This window comes from Bufo bufo, chromosome 5 (genome assembly GCF_905171765.1).
Source record: "Bufo bufo chromosome 5, aBufBuf1.1, whole genome shotgun sequence".
NCBI lineage: Eukaryota > Metazoa > Chordata > Amphibia > Anura > Bufonidae > Bufo > Bufo bufo.
Window position 1 is genome coordinate 233,789,451 of NC_053393.1, and position 23,781 is coordinate 233,813,231.

Consider the following 23,781-nt stretch of genomic DNA (forward strand, 5'->3'; position numbering starts at 1 on the left):
TAAACACTTTAAATATCTATTTTATCAACTGTCTCCCCAATGAGGGAGGGTAGAAAGAGGAAGAAGATAAATCATTTCAGCTTTGTTTTAGTACATTGGCCCTAATGTCCTACCAGCACCTCCTATTTCTTTGTCCACTGTTCACATACTTACTGGAAAATAATGGCACCTTCTTATAAGTGGGAATCAATCATTAAATCCCCGATGTGTCAGAGCCCCACATTCCCTGGAAGCTCTGATAATTGTTACTTTATAGCAGCCATGATAAATGCTCTCTAGTCGCACAGGTAGACACCATTTTTTTTTTTTACTCGGACTGTACATATATTGATTTTACATCTATTTAATGTGGCTGTCGCTGGATACTTTAATAGGCTGATAAACTGCAATTGCTCATCAAAAGTCTCAATAAGTCAAAAGAAACACACATAAGTGTTTGCCACTGTCTTAGACAGAGAACCTCAAGTCCTCCGAAATCCAATTTTGCAGATTTATAACAGACGAGGCACAAGTCTACACAGCATCAAGGTGCGGTGAGCTGCGGAGGGATAACTCGGTAATGGCTTGCGTTGCCTCTAAACCTCAGTCCTGCCTTCCTCTTTTTTTCTGTAGCTGTTAATCAACTTAATACAAATAACAATATTGACATCCTTGTAATTACTTTTTCCTGAGGCACATTTGTGGGAGAAAATATACTTGGCCGTAATCAGAAGAATATGTGAGTAAGCCTAGAAGTCGGATAATAATGGGCTTATGAATCGAGGGCAGCCACTTGCCACATTTCATTCCCTATCACGATTTGGAGTCAGCTCAATGGAGCTTTATAAGTATTAAAGAGGACCTGTCACTGCAAAATGCAGTGTAATCTGCAGGCAGTATGTTTTACAGCAGAAGGAGCTGAGCAGATTGGTATATAGTCTTGTGGGAAAAGAGTCAGTAAAACTTGTAATTTGCAGATTTAAATCTCTCTGAACTGAAAGAAGCACTCCGCCAAAAAATGTTATTCTCTCGCCTGTTAGACATAGATGATGTAAACTGTAGTGAAGGTAATCTTCTTACCAGTGACTGTGGTTGTGAGTTATAACCTTCCTTCTGATTCTCGGCTGTGTCATGTGACCAACACTCTGACTTTTCAAATAACACATCTTATGTGTGGATAGGAAGTTAGTTTATCTATGTATTCCTAAGGGAACCTCTTGGTCAGTCTCATAGGAATGAATAGAGAAGTACCTGATTTCTTGCCCTGTGTCGGTTGGAGAGTGAGTGTTGGTCACATGACACAGCTGAGGATCAGAAAGGAGGTTATAACTCATAACTACAGTCACTGGTAAGAAGATTACATCCACTACAGTTTATATCATGTACCTTTCTAAGAGGTCAGAGAATAAACATTTTTTTGGGAGTGCTTTGCTGACCCCTTGCACAACTATCAGTGACTGACAGCCAGGGGCGTAGCTATAGGGCAGTGATGGTGAACCTTCTACAGATCGAGTGCCCAAACTGCAACTCAAAACCCACTTATTTATCGCAAAGTGCTAACAAAGCAATACAACCTGAATACTACAATATAGTATATCCTCCATCTACATTATCATTTAGCTATAATAGCCTGCGTGCATTCAGTGCGCTGCCTGTGCCGTTCATAGTGCACCCTGCGCCGATTAATGGCAGGAAAAGTCTAAGGCATATTGGTACAGCATAGACTTTTTCCAGGGTGCGGGTGCCCACAGAGAGAGCTCCGAGTGCCGCCTCTGGCACCCGTGCCATAGGTTCGCCACCACTGCTATAGGGAGTGCAAAGGTAGCAGCCGTTACTGGGCCCAGGAGTATTATAGAAAGTGCATGCAGGACAAGTTACTCATCTGGCTGGAGGGAAGTGGTTAGGTCATGAATTTGGCATGGGGTACGAAGTGGCGTTTCAATTTTTGCCTCAGGGAGCACGAAGGCTATGTGCTTCCCTGTCCCATGCCACAAATCACTGAGGTAAGGGGGAGCCCAAGCTGAACTCTTGCACAAGGGTCCATGAGCCTTTAGCTACACCCCTGCTGACAGCTACATCTGTACCTACACTTATACAGAGAATGATATGAATTACTAACATATTCCCCATGTACAACTAAAGTCAGAAAAATCAGAAAATGTGTAAATTACAGGTGTTACTGAATTTTTTCCCACTATATATCAATCTGCTCAGCTCCTCCTGCTCTATAACACACCTGCAGATTGCACTGCATTTTGTGGTGACAGATTCCCTTTAAACCTATGATCATTTGTTCAAGGGGCTATCCAGTGGATTAAAAACATTATAAAATTTTAACCACCTCCGGACCGCCTAACGCAGGATTGCGTTCCGGAGGTGGCAGCGCTGCGCAGAGTCACGCATATACGCGTCATCTCGCGAGACGCGAGATTTCGCTCCAAGCCGGCCCGCGCATGCGCATCGCGGGCCGGCAAAATTCAAAGAACAAGTTCGTCACCAGCCTGCCAGCAACGATCATTGGCTGGCAGGCTGGCGATTTTCAAAAAATCCAATCCAAAGTCATATAACAGATCATATTAGTAAATATGATCTGTTATATGGCTTGTCTGCTCCTGTGCTGGTCCTTTTCGTCGGTTGGATCCAGCACAGGAGCAGACTGAACTGTGAGTACACCAACACTACACCTTAGCCCCAGATCACCCACCTGCACCCCAATTAACCCTTTGATCACCCCTTTGATCGCCCCTGTCAATCACTAGTGAAAGGAAAAAAAGTGATCAGTGTAAACTGTCACTTTTTTTTTTTCACTGGTATTGGCTGTTAGGTTTTAGGGATAGTTTAGGCCCCTTGGTTAGGTAGTTAGCGTCAGTTAGCGCCCACCCCACCGCACCGCAGTCACTTTTATTCGCTGTTTAGCGTATCGCTAATCAGCATTTGTACTTTTATAGTATCTGTAAGTGATCAAAACTGATCACGGTCAGATCTATAATAGTATTAGTGTCACCTTAGCTCGCCCTCCACCCAAAACGCAGTGTTTGCCCGATCAGGCCTGATCGGTCGCCCACACGTGCGTTCACCCACGCCCGCCCCACCGCAGTGACAAAAAATTATTATTTTTTGATCACTGCACATTCATTTTACACGCACTGCGGCGATAAAAAAAATCAGTTTTGATATTTTTTATCAACCGCAGCAGCCTCCGGTACTTCGCTAGCCTCCCCTTTGTAAGACAGGTTTGCTTTTTTTCTTGGGTAGTCTCAGGGAATACCCCTAAATTTAGTAGTCCAAAATGTCAAACAGGGGGTATTCTTCTGAAGAGGCCTACAGGATTCTGACCCAGTCGGATGAGGAGTGGGAACCCTCATCTGACGAATCTAGCGGGTCAGAATATGAACCTGTGGAAAGCAGTGGCTCTCTGACCCAAAGTTCGGACGAGGAGGTGGAGGTCCCTGGCAGCACCAGGCGTACCCGGCCCCATGTCGCTAGACCACAGGTTACGCAGGATCCGCTTCAAGAGCAGCAGAGTGGGGCTGTCGCTGCCGGATCACGTGGTGAGGCATACACCAGCAGCGCAGCCCTTCCTGGACCTAGTACCAGCACTGCCGTACAACCTGGTGAAGTAGCGAGCACCAGAAGGGCAGTTGAAGCTGGTACGGTGGCACGTGCAATAGTTACCCCGTCGCAGCCACCGCAAAGACGGGCCCGTAGAGCCCCTAGAGTCCCTGAGGTGCTGGCAAATCCTGATTGGCAGTCACCAACTTCAGCCGCACCAGTAGTTCCCCCTTTCACCGCCCAGTCTGGAGTTCGGGTTGAGACGGCTCAAATCGGTTCGGCCCTGGGATTTTTTGAGCTGTTCTTGACTGCGGAGCTCTTGGACTTAGTCGTGGCAGAGACCAACCAGTATGCCACACAATTTATAACCGCTAACCCGGGAAGCTATTATGCCCAGCCTTTCCGGTGGAAACCAGTCCAAGTTTCCGAGCTTAAAATTTTTTTGGGCCTTCTCCTCAACATGGGCCTGACAAAAAAGCATGAATTGCGGTCATATTGGTCAACGCACCCAATTCATCACATGCCCATGTTCTCTGCTGCTATGTCCAGGACACGATTTGAGACCATCCTACGTTTTCTGCATTTTAGCGACAATACCACCTCCCGTCCCAGAGGCCACCCTGCTTTTGACCGGCTCCACAAAATTCGGCCCCTCATAGACCATTTCAACCTGAAATTTGCAGATTTGTATACCCCTGAGCAAAACATCTGCGTAGACGAGTCCCTAATACATTTTACCGGGCGCCTTGGCTTCAAACAATACATCCCAAGCAAGCGTGCCCGGTATGGGGTCAAATTGTATAAGCTCTGTGAAAGGGCCACAGGCTATACCCACAAATTTCGGATCTATGAGGGAAAAGATCAGACCCTGGAGCCGGTCGGTTGCCCTGACTACCTGGGGAGCAGTGGGAAGACAGTCTGGGACTTGGTGTCACCCTTATTCGGCAAGGGGTACCATCTTTATGTGGACAATTTCTACACAAGTGTGGCCCTCTTTAGGCATTTGTTTCTAGAACGGATTTGCGCCTGTGGCACCATGCGAACTAGTCGCGTGGGCTTCCCCCAACGGCTTGTAACCACCCGTCTTGCAAGGGGGCAGAGGGCTGCCTTGTGTAACGAAGAACTGCTCGCGGTGAAATGGAGAGACAAGCGTGACGTTTACATGCTCTCCTCCATTCACGCAGACACGACAATCCAAATTGAGCGAGCAACCCGTGTCATTGAAAAGCCCCTCTGTGTCCACGACTATAATGCGCTCATGGGAGGGGTGGACTTCAATGACCAGATGTTGTCTCCGTATTTAGTTTCCCGCAGAACCAGACGCTGGTATAAGAAGGTGTCTGTATATTTAATTCAATTGGCGCTCTACAATAGTTTTGTTCTCTACAGTAAGGCTGGGAGAACAGGATCCTTCCTCAAATTCCAGGAAGAGATCATCGAGAACCTCCTTTACCCAGGAGGTTCCGTGGCCCCATCCACCAGTGTAGTTAGCCGTCTACACGAGCGACATTTCCCCAGTGTCGTTCCTGGTACCTCAACCCAACCGTCACCCCGAAAAAGATGTCGTGTCTGTAGCAGGAGTGGAATAAGGCGTGACACCCGCTATTTCTGTCCTGACTGTGCTGACCACCCTGCCCTATGCTATGGAGAGTGTTTCCGGAAGTACCACACACAGGTACACTTAGCATAGGGATCACATCTCACCAGGACAGGCACACAGGGCTATTAGGGCCCATTCACTCACAGCTGCTGCAAACCTCTCCTTTCACCTGGGATAAAGTGCATAATGTACTTCGCCGCATCTTTGGGCGATTTGCGCTTTGCACATTGTCCCATGGGGAAGGAGAGGTTTGTTCTATAAAAGGTAAAAAAAACTAAACAAAAAAAAAAATACCGGTAAGTAAAAAAGTTAAATGTTCAGTTAAAAAAGTTTAAAAAAAGTTTCTATGTTCTGTTCAACAGTTAATAAAGTTATTGCTTTGCGGCCTGGTTTTTTCTTTTTTGTTTTGTTTTTTTTACCTTTCAGGTGGACCAACCGATCGACTAGCTGCAGCACTGATGTGCATTCGGACAGAAGCATTGCGCTGCTGTCAGATTACACGCAAGTCGGTGTATGCGGCGCTGCAAGACGAGATTTCTCCTCTGCAGTAAAAGATACGTTTGCCGAGGCATATGAGCTGAGGAGGTGGCGGTGTTCATATACTTTGGCAAACACTTTGTATATATAAAAAAAAAAATCCCGGCAATGATTTATTCATCCACATCGATTGATGTGAATGGAGAAATCTGGTTTGCCAGGGCATACGAGCTGAAGTGGGTATGGATGTTGGGCGGAGCTCCTATGTCCTGGCAGACGCCTTTCCCCTCCTTTTTCTTTTTTTGGCAGAGATTTTTTCATCCACATTGATCGATGCGAATGAAGAAATCTGTGCCGTTCATTTTTTTCTTTCAGCCCAGAGGCTGAACGGAAAAAAAAAATCTCATTACCCGTATGCTCAATATAAGGAGAATAGCAGAAACTCCTAATGCTGGGCATACATGTAATGATTGCGGAGACCCTCAAATGCCAGGGCAGTACAAACACCCCACAAATAACACCATTTTGGAAAGAAGACACCCCAAGGTATTCGCTGAGGGGCATATTGAGTCCATGAAAGATTGAAATTTTTGTCCCAAGTTAGCGGAAAGGGAGACTTTGTGAGAACAAAATCAAAAAAATCAATTTCCGCTAACTTGTGCCAAATTTTTTTTTTTTCAATGAACTCGCCATGCCCCTCATTGAATACCTTGGGGTGTCTTCTTTCCAAAATGGGGTCACATGTGGGGTAGTTATACTGCCCTGGCATTTTAGGGGCCCCAAAGCGTGAGAAGAAGTCTGGTATCCAAATGTCTAAAAATGCCCTCCTAAAAGGAATTTGGGCACCTTTGCCCACCTAGGCTGCAAAAAAGTGTCACACATGTGGTATCTCCGTATTCAGCAGAAGTTGGGGAATATGTTTTGGGGTGTCATTTTACATATACCCATGCTGGGTGAGATAAATATCTTGGTCAAATGCCAACTTTGTATAAAAAAAATGGGAAAAGTTGTCTTTTGCCAAGATATTTCTCTCACCCAGCATGGGTATATGTAAAAAGACACCCCAAAACACATTCCCCACCTTCTCCTGAGTACGGAGATACCAGATGTGTGACACTTTTTTGCAGCCTAGGTGGGCAAAGGGGCCCACATTCCAAAGAGCACCTTTCGGATTTCACAGGTCATTTACCTACTTACCAGACATTAGGGCCCCTGGAAAATGCCAGGGCAGTATAACTACCCCACAAGTGACCCCATTTTGGAAAGAAGACACCCCAAGGTATTCCGTGAGGGGCATGGCAAGTTCCTAGAATTTTTTATTTTTTGTCACAAGTTAGTGGAAAATTATGATTTTTTTTTTTTTTTTTTTTTTCATACAAAGTCTCATATTCCACTAACTTGTGACAAAAAATAAAAATTTCCATGAACTCACTATGCCTATCAGCGAATACCTTGGGGTCTCTTCTTTCCAAAATGGGGTCACTTGTGGGGTAGTTATACTGCCCTGGCATTCTAGGGGCCCAAATGTGTGGTAAGGAGTTTGAAATCAAATTCAGTAAAAAATGACCTATGAAATCCAAAAGGTGCTCTTTGGAATGTGGGCCCCTTTGCCCACCTAGGCTGCAAAAAAGTGTCACACATCTGGTATCCCCGTACTCAGGAGAAGTTGAGGAATGTGTTTTGGGGTGTCTTTTTACATATACCCATGCTGGGTGAGATAAATATCTTGGTCAAATGCCAACTTTGTATAAAAAAATGGGAAAAGTTGTCTTTTGCCAAGATATTTCTCTCACCCAGCATGGGTATATGTAAAATGACACCCCAAAACACATTCCCCACCTTCTCCTGAGTACGGAGATACCAGATGTGTGACACTTTTTTGCAGCCTAGGTGGGCAAAGGGGCCCATATTCCAAAGAGCACCTTTCGGATTTGACAGGTCATTTTTTTCAGAATTTGATTTCAAACTCCTTACCACACATTTGGGCCCCTAGAATGCCAGGGCAGTATAACTACCCCACAAGTGACCCCATTTTGGAAAGAAGACACCCCAAGGTATTCCGTGAGGGGCATGGCAAGTTCCTAGAATTTTTTATTTTTTGTCACAAGTTAGTGGAAAATGATGATTTTTTTTTTTTTTTTTTTTTTTTTTTCATACAAAGTCTCATATTCCACTAACTTGTGACAAAAAATAAAAATTTCCATGAACTCACTATGCCCATCAGCGAATACCTTGGGGTGTCTTCTTTCCAAAATGGGGTCACTTGTGGGGTAGTTATACTGCCCTGGCATTCTAGGGGCCCAAATGTGTGGTAAGGAGTTTGAAATCAAATTCTGAAAAAAATGACCTGTCAAATCCGAAAGGTGCTCTTTGGAATATGGGCCCCTTTGCCCACCTAGGCTGCAAAAAAGTGTCACACATCTGGTATCTCCGTACTCAGGAGAAGGTGGGGAATGTGTTTTGGGGTGTCATTTTACATATACCCATGCTGGGTGAGAGAAATATCTTGGCAAAAGACAACTTTTCCCATTTTTTTATACAAAGTTGGCATTTGACCAAGATATTTATCTCACCCAGCATGGGTATATGTAAAAAGACACCCCAAAACACATTCCTCAACTTCTCCTGAGTACGGGGATACCAGATGTGTGACACTTTTTTGCAGCCTAGGTGGGCAAAGGGGCCCACATTCCAAAGAGCACCTTTTGGATTTCATAGGTCATTTTTTACTGAATTTGATTTCAAACTCCTTACCACACATTTGGGCCCCTAGAATGCCAGGGCAGTATAACTACCCCACAAGTGACCCCATTTTGGAAAGAAGAGACCCCAAGGTATTCGCTGATGGGCATAGTGAGTTCATGGAAGTTTTTATTTTTTGTCACAAGTTAGTGGAATATGAGACTTTGTATGAAAAAAAAAAAAAAAAAAAAAATCATAATTTTCCACTAACTTGTGACAAAAAATAAAAAATTCTACGAACTCGCCATGCCCCTCACGGAATACCTTGGGGTGTCTTCTTTCCAAAATGGGGTCACTTGTGGGGTAGTTATACTGCCCTGTCATTCTAGGGGCCCAAATGTGTCGTAAGGAGTTTGAAATCAAATTCTGAAAAAAATGACCTGTCAAATCCGAAAGGTGCTCTTTGGAATATGGGCCCCTTTGCCCACCTAGGCTGCAAAAAAGTGTCACACATCTGGTATCTCCGTACTCAGGAGAAGGTGGGGAATGTGTTTTGGGGTGTCATTTTATATATACCCATGCTGGGTGAGATAAATATCTTGGTCAAATGCCAACTTTGTATAAAAAAATGGGAAAAGTTGTCTTTTGCCAAGATATTTCTCTCACCCAGCATGGGTATATATAAAATGACACCCCAAAACACATTCCCCACCTTCTCCTGAGTACGGAGATACCAGATGTGTGACACTTTTTTGCAGCCTAGGTGGGCAAAGGGGCCCATATTCCAAAGAGCACCTTTCGGATTTGACAGGTCATTTTTTTCAGAATTTGATTTCAAACTCCTTACCACACATTTGGGCCCCTAGAATGCCAGGGCAGTATAACTACCCCACAAGTGACCCCATTTTGGAAAGAAGAGACCCCAAGGTATTTCGTTATGGGCATAGTGAGTTCATAGAAGTTTTTATTTTTTGTCACAAGTTAGTGGAATATGAGACTTTGTAAGAAAAAAAAAAAAAAAAAAAAAAAATCATCATTTTCCGCTAACTTGTGACAAAAAATAAAAAGTTCTATGAACTCACTATGCCCATCAGCGAATACCTTAGGGTGTGTACTTTCCGAAATGGGGTCATTTGTGGGGTGTTTGTACTGTCTGGCCATTGTAGATCCTCAGGAAACATGACAGGTGCTCAGAAAGTCAGAGCTGCTTCAAAAAGCGGAAATTCACATTTTTGTACCATAGTTTGTAAACGCTATAACTTTTACCCAAACATTTTTTTTTATCAAAGACATGTAGAACTATAAATTTAGAGCAAAATTTCTATATGGATCTCGTTTTTTTTTGCAAAATTTTACAACTGAAAGTGAAAAATGTCATTTTTTTGCAAAAAAATCGTTAAATTTCGATTAATAACAAAAAAAGTAAAAATGTCAGCAGCAATGAAATACCACCAAATGAAAGCTCTATTAGTGAGAAGAAAAGGAGGTAAAATTCATTTGGGTGGTAAGTTGCATGACCGAGCAATAAACGGTGAAAGTAGTGTAGGTCAGAAGTGTAAAAAGTGGCCTGGTCTTTCAGGGTGTTTAAGCACTGGGGGCTGAGGTGGTTAAAAAACTCATTTTAGTGCCATTCCCCCTCCACTCCTGTTTCAACACCTTATGAGCCCCCACAGGTCCCAACTTCTTGTTCCCTCTCCACACACACAGAGGAAATGACCGCTCAAGCTAATCAATGGCCGCTGTGCAGACCCATCTCAGCCAGTGATTTGCTGAACAGTCACTACCTGTATATAAAGAGAGACTGTAGAGGGAAGTCAGGTGGGCGTATGTATATGGATATATATATGTATCTGCCCCTTCTTTGATATGTGTATATATGTATATATATGGGCCCCTTTATATGGCCAATAGGGATATATATTTCCTGTATGGCCGTGTATATATTGGCCCTGTATGGCAAGTGGGGACATATGTATGTCCCCTGTATGTGATGCCCCAGGTATATGCGAGTGTGTGTGTATATATAGATATCTGTGTATGTATTTGCACACATGTCTATGTATATACACTTATGTCAGCATGACAGTATGTATGTGGGCTTATTGCTGCCCATTCATACCCCCGGTTTTGTATGTGTTTATAGATGTGCCCCAAGCATCTGTGGATAGATATATATATATATATATATATATATATATATAAGATGAAAAAGGGCAGCACTCCACTGGATAAAAATAAAACAAACTTTATTTACCCATAAGGCTGTAGCGACGTTTCGGCTCTTACACAGGAGCCTTCCTCAAGCAGAGTGTACACATAAAAACTCTGAATATATATAGTGTGTACAGCCAATCAAAGCCAATTACAAATCAAGTGAACATAATTAATAAAAAATCTAAATACATAATACATTATACAAATATGAAGCAATAAAACCAACAATGTGAAAACATTAGACCGTGATACATACAGTTATAAAGTAGTTCAGTGCATATAAATAACACAATACATTTATATTACATAAATCATGTAATAAGTGCCAGCTGTGAATAATTTCATAAAGTGCAAGGTGCTTACTGGTACAGGTGATACACATGATAGACGCAGGAGGGAGGGCGGCTGTCATCCATGTTGACATGTGCGATCCGGCGTACCTGAATCGCCACTGCGCATGCACCTATGACGCATAAACTGTGCTTCCATCTAACCTTAACCACGTCACATGGCGCATGCGCTCTTGAGCTGTAACGCTGGAACGGCCATTTTGGATAGGGGAAAAAATACCCACTAGATTATAATGTTGCTGAAAGCAACTAGTGTTACCGATACATTGCAGGCTCGGGGTGACAATGACATATCAAAATGCCAGAGTGTCACAGTGGCTAAGTGGACATAAGGGAGGGTCACACCTACAATTAAAGTGGAACACCCCGCCATGACTATAGAGTGGCAGCGCATCCGCATGTAAATGCGGGGTTGCGCCGCCACAACAGTCAAAGTACACCCCTCACCACCACACTCTGAGGGTTCTCCTCCTAACACCCCGCCATACTTGTAGCGGAATAAAAATAAACAATGCAGAAACAGTTATTTGAGGAAATACACAAGTCTAAGGACCACAAAGTGCATGAGCAGACGCGTCCGGACAACACGATCGCACAGCCCACATGAATGTTACGCCACTTCTCCTTATCCCGAATCCAGTGAAGAATTATCTAAAGGAATAAGAAGGAAAAAAAGGGGGGGAGAGAAAAATATTTTTCATTAAAAATATAAATCAAAAACCATGTTTTTGACCAAAGAAGAACTCGCGGAATAAACAGGAATATATGTTTTTGTGCACACAAGTCACATATTTTGCAGCAGGACAGTCGACATTTAAAATACTAAGAGAGAGGGCAAACCACGTAGTTAACCCACTCCAACCCTGTAGTCCACATTAAGACCACATGGTTGCAGGGAATTAAGTGTATAAATCCATTTAAGCTCTCTCTTTTTTAGGAGGCCAATTCTGTTGCCACCCCTCCTTGGCATTGGTATATGGTCAATAATATAACACTTCAGATCTTTCTCAGTGTGTTTATGCTTGGCAAAGTGTTTAGAGACTGGTAAATCCAGTCGTTTCTTCCTGACACTAAGTCGATGGTTGTTAAATCGTGTCTTGAAGTCAGTTGTTGTTTCTCCAACGTATAGCAAATTACACGGGCAAACAATCACGTATATAACGTGATTGGAGTCACAAGTCAGATAATGCCTTATCTGATATGAGACTCCAGTTTGTGGGTGTACAAAGGACCTACCCTTGATGATATATTTGCAATTTACGCAGGACAAACACGGAAAACAGCCGACACTGGCACTAGTCAATGTCCGCTGTCTTGTCATTTTTGAGGTTCCTACGTCTGCCCTAACCAATTGGTCCTTAAGACTCTTAGATCTACGGTAGGACATAATAGGGGGAGAATGGAATTCCTTAATGGTATTGAGACAACCACCCAGTATGTTCCAGTGACGTCGAATAATGTTGTTAATATCGACGCTCTGTTCACAGTGGGTGGAGATAAAAGGGATCCTACTAGTTTTCACTTGTTGCACTTTCCTTTTGAGGATGTCGTCCCTATTAAGTTGACCAACCATTTTCTTTTTCTCATACAGCAATTTGGTTGGATAACCTCGTTGCTCAAATTTATGCAGTACTGTGTCAAGCGTACTGTTAGATGTAATGGGGTCAGAGACTATGCGTTTAACTCTCAGAAACTGAGAGTATGGAAGAGATTTTACCATGGATCTAGGATGATTACTAGTGTAAGTCAATAGCGTGTTCCTGTCGGTAGGTTTCACAGACAATTCTGTCTGTATTTTGCCCGCCGACAGGATCACGCGAGTGTCGAGAAACTGCATTTCAACAGGAGAATGCACCAGAGTGAACTGCAATGCCTCATCAACCCCATTTAGGTAGCCATGGAAATCAAAAAGTTTTGGCAGATCCCCCGTCCAGATGAGGAAGATGTCGTCTATGTACCGCCACCACGCCCTGATATATTGGAAGTGGTGGCTTCCATAGACGACATCTTCCTCAAACCGACGCATAAAAATATTCGCGTAAGTTGGGGCCACATTGGACCCCATCGCCACGCCCTGTTCTTGTACATAATATGAGTCCTGAAATAAGAAGTAATTTTTGACACACTTGAATTGGCAAATGTTGAACAACTACTGATTAATCTGTCTTCAGTTGATGAGTTTGGGACATATAATGATATTTTATCTACTCAACTTCAGACCTTTCGCACTGAGATGGAGGAAGGTAAACGCCTTAAATGGAACCGGGACTGTGACGACTATAAAAAAGGAAATATTTATTCCTGGCAATCCAGTGACAAAAATGTCCATACAAACAAGGATGCATGGAAAAAGAAATATAAAACCACACAAGATGCATTTTCTGTTGACCATGCTTTTTTAGGGGCAAGAGAGATGGAACTGTCCGGAGACAACGCATCCGGCGTGGAGGCCGTAGACACAGGAGATACCAGAAAACAACGCAACAACAAACCCCGACCCCCGGGCCGAAACATGCCGCCCAGGAAGAAATAACGGTTGTTAATCTTTCTTCTAAAAATCTGACTGATGCTCAAGTGAGTGTGCTGAGTAAGGGGCTTTCATTTTGCCCTCGAGCCAATGCAGATTGGTTCGAACTTGATTATGATTTGTGTACTTTTTTTTCGTGCCATCAAGTTGAAAATTTGGTTTCATGGTAGGGAGCGGATCGAGCATGCCAAGATGAGTGAACTCTCTCTTGGCATGCTCGATCTCTCACCTAAAAGTGGTTTTAATCCAGTCATACATGAGCCTGCAGTTGAGGCATATATGGCTGCTGTTAAATCTGATATTCAGAATTTGAAAGCTGCATGTTCTTTTCAACCCTTTGGTCATCCCAATGTGACAACAGAGGAGATGGTAGCTCTCAAAGAACTAAAGCTCGACCACGAACTCACCATTAAGGCCGCTGATAAGGGCGGTGCGGTGGTCGTGCTTGACACCCATAAGTATATTGCCGAAATTATGCGGCAATTGGGTGATAGAACCATCTATAGACACATTGACTTTGACCCAAGATTTAAAATTGCAGGGTTGATTGACAGTGTATTGACGGAGGCCCTGCATGCGGGGGTCATCGACGAGGGGCTTGTGGATTATCTTACGGTGGCACATCCTGTCACTCCGGTGCTCTATGTGTTGCCCAAGATCCACAAGTCCCTCGTCGATCCACCTGGCCGCCCCATTGTTTCGGGCTCCGACTCAATATTCAGTCATGTAGCCATTTTCCTTGATAAGGTTCTGTGCAGCTTTGCATGTGGAGGCAGTTCATACATTCGCGATACCAGCGACTTTTTGCTTAAACTGCAGGAGATTGATCTGGTTGATGTATCTGAGGTGACATTAGCATCGTTTGATGTGACCTCACTCTATACATCAATAGATCACCAAAAAGGCTTGATAGCGGTTTCTTCCATGCTGGATAAATCCACATTCACAGATGGTGCTCAACATTTCATATTATCTTTGCTTGAAATTGTGCTCAAACAAAATTACTTCTTATTTCAGGACTCATATTATGTACAAGAACAGGGCGTGGCGATGGGGTCCAATGTGGCCCCAACTTACGCGAATATTTTTATGCGTCGGTTTGAGGAAGATGTCGTCTATGGAAGCCACCACTTCCAATATATCAGGGCGTGGTGGCGGTACATAGACGACATCTTCCTCATCTGGACGGGGGATCTGCCAAAACTTTTTGATTTCCATGGCTACCTAAATGGGGTTGATGAGGCATTGCAGTTCACTCTGGTGCATTCTCCTGTTGAAATGCAGTTTCTCGACACTCGCGTGATCCTGTCGGCGGGCAAAATACAGACAGAATTGTCTGTGAAACCTACCGACAGGAACACGCTATTGACTTACACTAGTAATCATCCTAGATCCATGGTAAAATCTCTTCCATACTCTCAGTTTCTGAGAGTTAAACGCATAGTCTCTGACCCCATTACATCTAACAGTACGCTTGACACAGTACTGCATAAATTTGAGCAACGAGGTTATCCAACCAAATTGCTGTATGAGAAAAAGAAAATGGTTGGTCAACTTAATAGGGACGACATCCTCAAAAGGAAAGTGCAACAAGTGAAAACTAGTAGGATCCCTTTTATCTCCACCCACTGTGAACAGAGCGTCGATATTAACAACATTATTCGACGTCACTGGAACATACTGGGTGGTTGTCTCAATACCATTAAGGAATTCCATTCTCCCCCTATTATGTCCTACCGTAGATCTAAGAGTCTTAAGGACCAATTGGTTAGGGCAGACGTAGGAACCTCAAAAATGACAAGACAGCGGACATTGACTAGTGCCAGTGTCGGCTGTTTTCCGTGTTTGTCCTGCGTAAATTGCAAATATATCATCAAGGGTAGGTCCTTTGTACACCCACAAACTGGAGTCTCATATCAGATAAGGCATTATCTGACTTGTGACTCCAATCACGTTATATACGTGATTGTTTGCCCGTGTAATTTGCTATACGTTGGAGAAACAACAACTGACTTCAAGACACGATTTAACAACCATCGACTTAGTGTCAGGAAGAAACGACTGGATTTACCAGTCTCTAAACACTTTGCCAAGCATAAACACACTGAGAAAGATCTGAAGTGTTATATTATTGACCATATACCAATGCCAAGGAGGGGTGGCAACAGAATTGGCCTCCTAAAAAAGAGAGAGCTTAAATGGATTTATACACTTAATTCCCTGCAACCATGTGGTCTTAATGTGGACTACAGGGTTGGAGTGGGTTAACTACGTGGTTTGCCCTCTCTCTTAGTATTTTAAATGTCGACTGTCCTGCTGCAAAATATGTGACTTGTGTGCACAAAAACATATATTCCTGTTTATTCCGCGAGTTCTTCTTTGGTCAAAAACATGGTTTTTGATTTATATTTTTAATGAAAAATATTTTTCTCTCCCCCCCTTTTTTCCCTTCTTATTCCTTTAGATAATTCTTCACTGGATTCGGGATAAGGAGAAGTGGCGTAACATTCATGTGGGCTGTGCGATCGTGTTGTCCGGACGCGTCTGCTCATGCACTTTGTGGTCCTTAGACTTGTGTATTTCCTCAAATAACTGTTTCTGCATTGTTTATTTTTATTCCGCTACAAGTATGGCGGGGTGTTAGGAGGAGAACCCTCAGAGTGTGGTGGTGAGGGGTGTACTTTGACTGTTGTGGCGGCGCAACCCCGCATTTACATGCGGATGCGCTGCCACTCTATAGTCATGGCGGGGTGTTCCACTTTAATTGTAGGTGTGACCCTCCCTTATGTCCACTTAGCCACTGTGACACTCTGGCATTTTGATATGTCATTGTCACCCCGAGCCTGCAATGTATCGGTAACACTAGTTGCTTTCAGCAACATTATAATCTAGTGGGTATTTTTTCCCCTATCCAAAATGGCCGTTCCAGCGTTACAGCTCAAGAGCGCATGCGCCATGTGACGTGGTTAAGGTTAGATGGAAGCACAGTTTATGCGTCATAGGTGCATGCGCAGTGGCGATTCAGGTACGCCGGATCGCACATGTCAACATGGATGACAGCCGCCCTCCCTCCTGCGTCTATCATGTGTATCACCTGTACCAGTAAGCACCTTGCACTTTATGAAATTATTCACAGCTGGCACTTATTACATGATTTATGTAATATAAATGTATTGTGTTATTTATATGCACTGAACTACTTTATAACTGTATGTATCACGGTCTAATGTTTTCACATTGTTGGTTTTATTGCTTCATATTTGTATAATGTATTATGTATTTAGATTTTTTATTAATTATGTTCACTTGATTTGTAATTGGCTTTGATTGGCTGTACACACTATATATATTCAGAGTTTTTATGTGTACACTCTGCTTGAGGAAGGCTCCTGTGTAAGAGCCGAAACGTCGCTACAGCCTTATGGGTAAATAAAGTTTGTTTTATTTTTATCCAGTGGAGTGCTGCCCTTTTTCATCTTATACAATTCGTTGGATTGGCTTTTATCCACATTGGGCCTGTGCACCCTTTCTTCTATATTTCATTGTGACGGTGCTGCCATCCCCTTTTTTTCTTTTTTATATATATATATATATATATGTGTAGAGGGAAGTGGTATAATTGTGCATATGTGTGTATATGTAAACGCGTCTAGTGTGAACTAGTGTGAATTTGACCCAGCTAGTGGTGCGTTATTTCTGCTTTTGCTTTTGTTTTTACTTAAAAGACTTTTCCTTGATCATCTCATCTGGAACCAGTCTAAAAAGGGTGAGCACGATACCAGCCTTAGCCCCAAGCGGTGGCAGCGGTTTAATACCATCACAGTGGACTGACCTATACCAATTGGTGCGTTACTGTTTGACGCTTCTGTTGAATACACCGGCGCGGCTTTGTTACATCGATTTCCGCTACTTCGATCGGCGCAGGTGGACGACATCATCGACCAGCAAACCATTCTCTGGTCGGGTCACGTGAGACGCCGCGAAGAACAAGCCGAGTGACTACCTCGTGGCAGGAGGTAGGAAACCAACACCAGTTGAAGGGGGTCTAACCGTAACATTAAGCAATATTCGGATGCTGAAACCATTTACCAGCGACCGCAAACCGAACATCTTTTGAACAACTTATGTTCAGATCACCGGCAAATTAACAGATAACCATTCGAACATTAGAGAGATCTAACTATAACACGTAGCAGACGGACACCATATAGCAAAGTAAGAGGTCACATTTGGAGTACTCCTGTCATTTAGGTATATGCGTGAGCTCCGCATTACAAGTACCTATGTACAGTATATATGCTAATATGTTGACATGCAATTAGGATATGTATAATATTTTATTGGGTAAATAAATTTTAATAAATGAAAAATACTGTGAGCCAGTCTGATTGTTTTTTATGAATTTACTTCGTTTTCAGTTGGTAACTGAAAGACTGGGCTCCAGTAGGTTGCTGGTGCAGCTTCTCTACATTGTTAGATAGTATATACTGTATATGTATTATACACTCTCTGTAGTTTCCCCACACTGAGATCTGCTCAGAAAGCTAATCTACATATCACTGCTATATTCACAGGCAGAATGTATGATTATGAAGACACTGGTCATATGTGTTAGCTCATAAGTATAGAAAAAAAAACATGTAACGGTATTGTATTTGAAGATCCCAGGTTTGAATCTTAGTAGAGACTTTGAAGTTTTTTTTCTTCAGATATTTTTTTTTCTTCCATATTTATCCCATAAGAAAAGTCTATGTCCTTATTACATTGAGAATAATGTTTTTTAGAAAGCTAATAAATATTACTGGTTTCTTCCTAATCATGTATTGTGTCTATGAATAAAGCAGTAACAGGTTTAAAAAAAAACACTATTCTCAATATAGTAAGGCCTTATTATTATTATTATATGATTACATATTATTTATTATAGTATAGCCTTTTAATATGGATTTAAATAAAAAAGTAAAGTGATAGGGACTCGAACCAGGGATGTCTATTTTCAAGGCAGATCACTATACCACTAAGCTATAGCATTACCACATAGAGATGCAGGGTTTTCTATGCTTATAAACTCACAGCACAGGTGTCTTCACAATCATACATTCTACCTGTGAATACAGCAGTGATATGTAGGATTAGCTTTCTGAGCAGATCTCATTGTGGTGAGACTATAGCACAGAGTGTGTATAATACACATATATACAGAAGAAATGTACATTATAAGCCAGGGGACGGCTCGGCCCTCAGCCTGATGTCTAGCCCTGTCAGTCAAGGGGAGGGGGCGTGTACAGAGCCCAGGGGGTGTTACAGACCAGTGCTCAGAATATTCAGCCCCGCCTCTGAGTGCTCGAATTGCTCATTTGCATATGAATACAAACGCAGATTTCTCTGCAGCTTTTTAGCATACAGACAAAAGAAAGGTATGGTTTTAATCAGCATGATGAGCCCTACCAGGCAGTATGTCTGGTTTAATAGGGTTGATCCTGGTGACAGAGACAGAGAAATGGAGGCCAATGTGTTGGATGGTGAGGCTCTAGCATGAGCCTACCTCAACTCTGATATATAGCTTTATTGCAGACTTTGTTTTGTGATGTAGAGTCCCAAATTCCCTGCACAGACATACAGTTAAAAGGGTCATCCAACATTTTAATATTGACGACATATCCTTAGGATAGCTCATCAGTATCTGAACGGTGGGGGTTTAACACCCAGGACCCCTGCCAATCAGCTGCTTGAGAAGGCATCAGTGCTCCTGTGAGCGCTCTGGCCTTCTCCGTGCTCATCAAGCACAGTGCCGTACATTGTATAGGGGCTGTGCTTGGTATCGCAGCTCAGCCCCATTAACTTTGATGGGGGTTAGGCTGTGCCTAGTAGGGATCGAACGATTATCGGAGTTACCGATATTATCGGCCGATATTCATTATTTTTCAAGTTATCAGTAACGGCATCTAACCTTGCCGATAATGCGTTCAGCGTACTATCACAGAACATGAGCGCGCTCATGTTCCCTCAGCAGCACAGGGGAAAAGGAGTCACTCTCTCCCTCCCCCTGTGCCGCGCTGCCAATGAGGAGAGACGGGAGAAGGAGGGGCGGGCGCACTGCGCCACCAATGATAATTACCGTCTAATACAAATACAGGAGGCGGTGCCCAGCCTATATGACAGGAAGCTGCAATCAGCAGCAGTTAACCCCTTAGGTGCCGCACCTGAGGGGTTAACTGCTGCCACTGATCGCAGTTCCCTGTCAGAGGCAGGGTGCTGGCCATGTGATTCTGCGCCGACACACCCGCCTCCTGTATTAAACGTTAATTATCATTGGTGGCGCAGTGCGCCCTCCCCAGTATTAAAAACATCAGTGGCGCAATACGCCCTCCCCCCCACCCCCCAGTATTAAAAACATTGGTGGTGCAGTGCACCCCCCCTCCTCAACCCCACCAGTATTAAAGTCATTGGTTGGTGGCAGTGGCCACAGGGACCCCTCCCCTCATCATTGGTGGCAGTGGCAGCTTCTGATCAGAGCCCCAGCAATGTAATCCTGGGGCTCTGATCGGTTACCATGGCAGCCAGGACGCTACTGAAGCCCTGGCTGCCATGGTAATCTCCCTGCTGCTGTGTACTATGCACAGGGCAGCAGGGAGAGTGTGAAGTCCTATTTACTCTGATAGAGATCTATTAGGGTGAATAGGACAAGAGATATAAAGATCCCAGGTTTTAGCCCCTAAGTGGGGAAATAGTTATTAAATAAAGTATATAAATAAAAACACTAAATAAAGTAAAAAAAAAAAAAAAAAAAAAACACTAAAAATATTAACTATAAATCACCCCCTTTCCTAATTTTACATAGAAAATATATAAACAATAAATAAATAAACATATCACATATCGCCACGTCCGAAAAGTCCAAGGTATTAAAATATATTTTTTTTTAAAAATCTCCTATGTGGTGATCACCGTAACAGAAACATATATTTTTTTTTAAATAAAAATGCACAGATTATTGGTATAAGTTATCGGCTATCGGCCTGAAAGTTCACAGGTTATCGGTATCCGCTCTAAAAAATCAATATCGGTCGATCCCTAGCGCCTAGGCCATGTGACCAATGAATGTGTTATCACTCGGTCTAGGGAATATGAATTTTCAACAATTTTATAGTATGTATTAAAGAAATTTCCAAAATGACAGATATTTCTAGCGGTCCCTTATAAAAAAAGGAAAATGTGACAATATCACATCACCAAATGAATAAGAAATACCTTGCCATCCTCTGCACAGACGCCTACATGCTCCCCACTTTCATCCAGGCTGATCTGATTGATCTTCACAGTGCTCTGCAAAATAAAAGAATATGAGAATGGGGAAACAATCACAAACAAAACAAATCCTGTCTTTTAGTTATTAATGTCCTAAACTACAGTACATCATATGTTCAAATTATAAAAAATAATCATATATATTCATATTACATTCGCCATGGGCTAAAAATCAATGTTTCAAGTATTACCGTATATGACTCATGTTTACTAGCTTATTCAGGTGTGAGATACATAACTAATTCTCATACTGTATAAAGACAGAAAATCAGTCTGGTGAGTCTTTGGTCTTATAAAGTGCAAACACATTGGGGTAGATTTATCAAGACTGGTGTAAAGGAAAACTGGCTTAGTTGCCCATAACAACAAATCAGATTCCACCTTTCAGAGTTCCGTTGGAAAATTAAAAGTGGAATCTGACTGGTAGCGAAGGGCAACTAAGCCAGTTTTCTTTACACCAGTTTTGGCAACTCTCCCCTATAGCATTTTTCATAGTAACATTAGGTTTTGTTCTGGGGGCACAAATCAGCTCTGTAAAGCATTAAAATGTGTGCACATCCCACAGGCCACATAGGCAACATGGTGAGGTTGACTTTATTAAGATGCTCAAACACATGGAAGACCATCCAATGTGTCTGAGGTCTCCCAACTCTTCTTGATCAGCAGATGTTAGGTGAAAAGATTTGGCTGTTAAATTCCAACATCCCGCCAGAGGCTTTCTCCACCTTCAGAACATATTTATGCCTGACCATGTCATCTATAGGGAGGGGCTGAGAGATATAGATTTTGGTCAAACAAATCAACAGCTAATTTAAAGTAAAAATTCTGATGCACACTGCTCTTTCCATAAAAGCTGGGGTTTTCATCCACAGGTCTCTACCACAAATGTCTTAGGGATCCTGGTTAGATCTTCCAAAAAGCCACACAACTTAGGTAACCGAATACTGGTTTCTGTTGATGAATCAGATGTGAAACCCTGGGTTGGGCAAGTTTCTCTGGAGATAGTTTAAACTGTTAACATGCACAGGTCTCCACCACAAAAGTCTTAGGGGTCCTGGGTAGATCTTCCAAAAAGCCAAACAATCAAGGTAACTTAAAGAGGACCTTTCACCGATTCTTACCCTATGAACTAACTATACAGACATGTAGAGCGGCGCCCGGGGATCTCACTGCACTTACTATTATCCCTGGGCGCCGCTCCGTTCTCCTGCCATGCCCTCCGGTATCTCCGCTCACTAAGTTATAGTAGGCGGAGATACCAGTCCCTAAGTTATGGTAGGTGGAGTCTGCCCTAGCGCTGGCCAATCGCAGCGCAGAGCTCACAGCCTGGGAGGTTATTTTCTCCCAGGCTGTGAGCTCTGCAATGCGATTGGCCAGCGCTAGGGCAGACTCCACCTACCATAACTTAGGGAACGGAGATACCGGAGGGCATAGCAGGAGAACGGAGCGGCGCCCAGGGATAATAGTAAGTGCAGAGAGATCCCCGGGCGCCGCTCCACATGTCTGTATACTTAGTTCATAGGGTAAGAATCGGTGAAAGGTCCTCTTTAATACTGGTTTACAAAGCAGATGTAATGGGCAAGTTGACCTGAAGATACTTTTATCTTTTGATATATGTTGTTACATTTTATACCTTGTAAGTGCAGAAAATTTTGCAGTTTGATATTGTTAATGTGGCAGTGCTTCACTATTTCAATTTACAACAGTGCCGCAGCGCCTGTACGTTATAGACTGGATCAAGGACTTTAAATATTTTTTCCTGTTAGGCCACCAGCCAACTAAAGTATATGGACAGCCTTATGGAGCACAAGGTATGGCTGCAGGCTGTATGTTAAGCAACTTAAAGGAGCAATCACGGAAAAACGGCTACTATGCTATGCCTAGTGCAGGCCTGAAGGGGCAGTACAGTTGACATGTATGTTCTGTCTTTGAATCCCTGTGTCATGCAGAAGTTCTGTGTCACTGATCAATTACTCGCTGCTCTTAGGACTCGGAGTAGAGTAGCTGTAGTGGGATGAGAAGTTGTCTCCTCTATCTCTGCAAAGCCTGAGGCTGCATTAGGAGAATCATATCAGAATGAAAGAAAGAAAGAATTCAAGATGTCAGGCAGCCCATAACTGGCACATTAACTAAAACAGGAATTCACAAGGTATAAACAGGAACCTCTACATTAATCTTTAATAAAAACATATGGTACAATATAAAGGCAAAAAATTATGGAATCCGTCTTTAACTTTATCAATGGACATTTGTGTGCTCAAGTCAAACACTACATCTCTAACTTATTGTAGGGAATTAATGCTCAAAACAAAAGCTCAGAAATACTCCAGTATTAAAGGACATTGATACTGATGACTTATCATTAGCATAGGTCATCAATATCAGATTGGTGGGCATCCAACAACCTGCACACCCACCGATCAAGGAACTGTGGCCACCAGAACTAACATAGTGTTTGGAGCAGACAGGACGTACATGGTGTAGTGGCCATGCCAGGTTACTGCAGCGCGGCTCCTATTCATTAGTATGGGGGCTGCGTTACAGTAACCAGGCACGGCTACTACACAGTGTACAGAGCCGTCCGTTTCTGGCATCATATACTGTTAGGTCTGGGGGCCAAAGCTTCTGCTAACAGTTGATTGGTGGGGATGCCAGATGTCGGACCCCAACTAATCTGATATTAGATAAAAACATCATTAATTTACTTTTTTGAATTTTATATGGTGTCCACATTGTTATAACAGAGTTGATCAATTTATTCTGCCATTAAATCAGCAGCATTATAAAACCAACAGAAGTCTGAGATTTATCAAGGTTTATTCGCCATAGCCTCAACATACAGATATTCAAAACTATAAAATAAAAACTCATTTTATATGATACTACCTAAAGTTGTAAAACAGAGGTTTGAGAATGTTCTATGTACAACCGGGGGGGGGGGGGTGAGACAAGTACAAAATTGTGAACTTGGAATGTATTCCCTTGACTACTTAATATTTCTCAAGCTACCACTTGGAGAACCTTTAACACAGAAGAAAATATGGTTTGAACAAATTTAAATCTACTGTCTGTACTGAGGAATTTTTCTCCTA

General features: G+C 42.8%; 1 protein-coding gene across 1 annotated transcript in view; it reads right to left on the reverse strand.

Moving 5' to 3' along the window:
* Nucleotides 1-23,781, reverse strand: part of VPS41 (VPS41 subunit of HOPS complex) — a 321,046-nt gene that overhangs the window by 189,340 nt on the left and 107,925 nt on the right. The window contains exon 5 of the mRNA XM_040432167.1: nt 20,633-20,707. Coding sequence (XP_040288101.1) covers nt 20,633-20,707 — 75 coding nt within the window. The remainder of the gene's footprint in view (nt 1-20,632; nt 20,708-23,781) is intronic.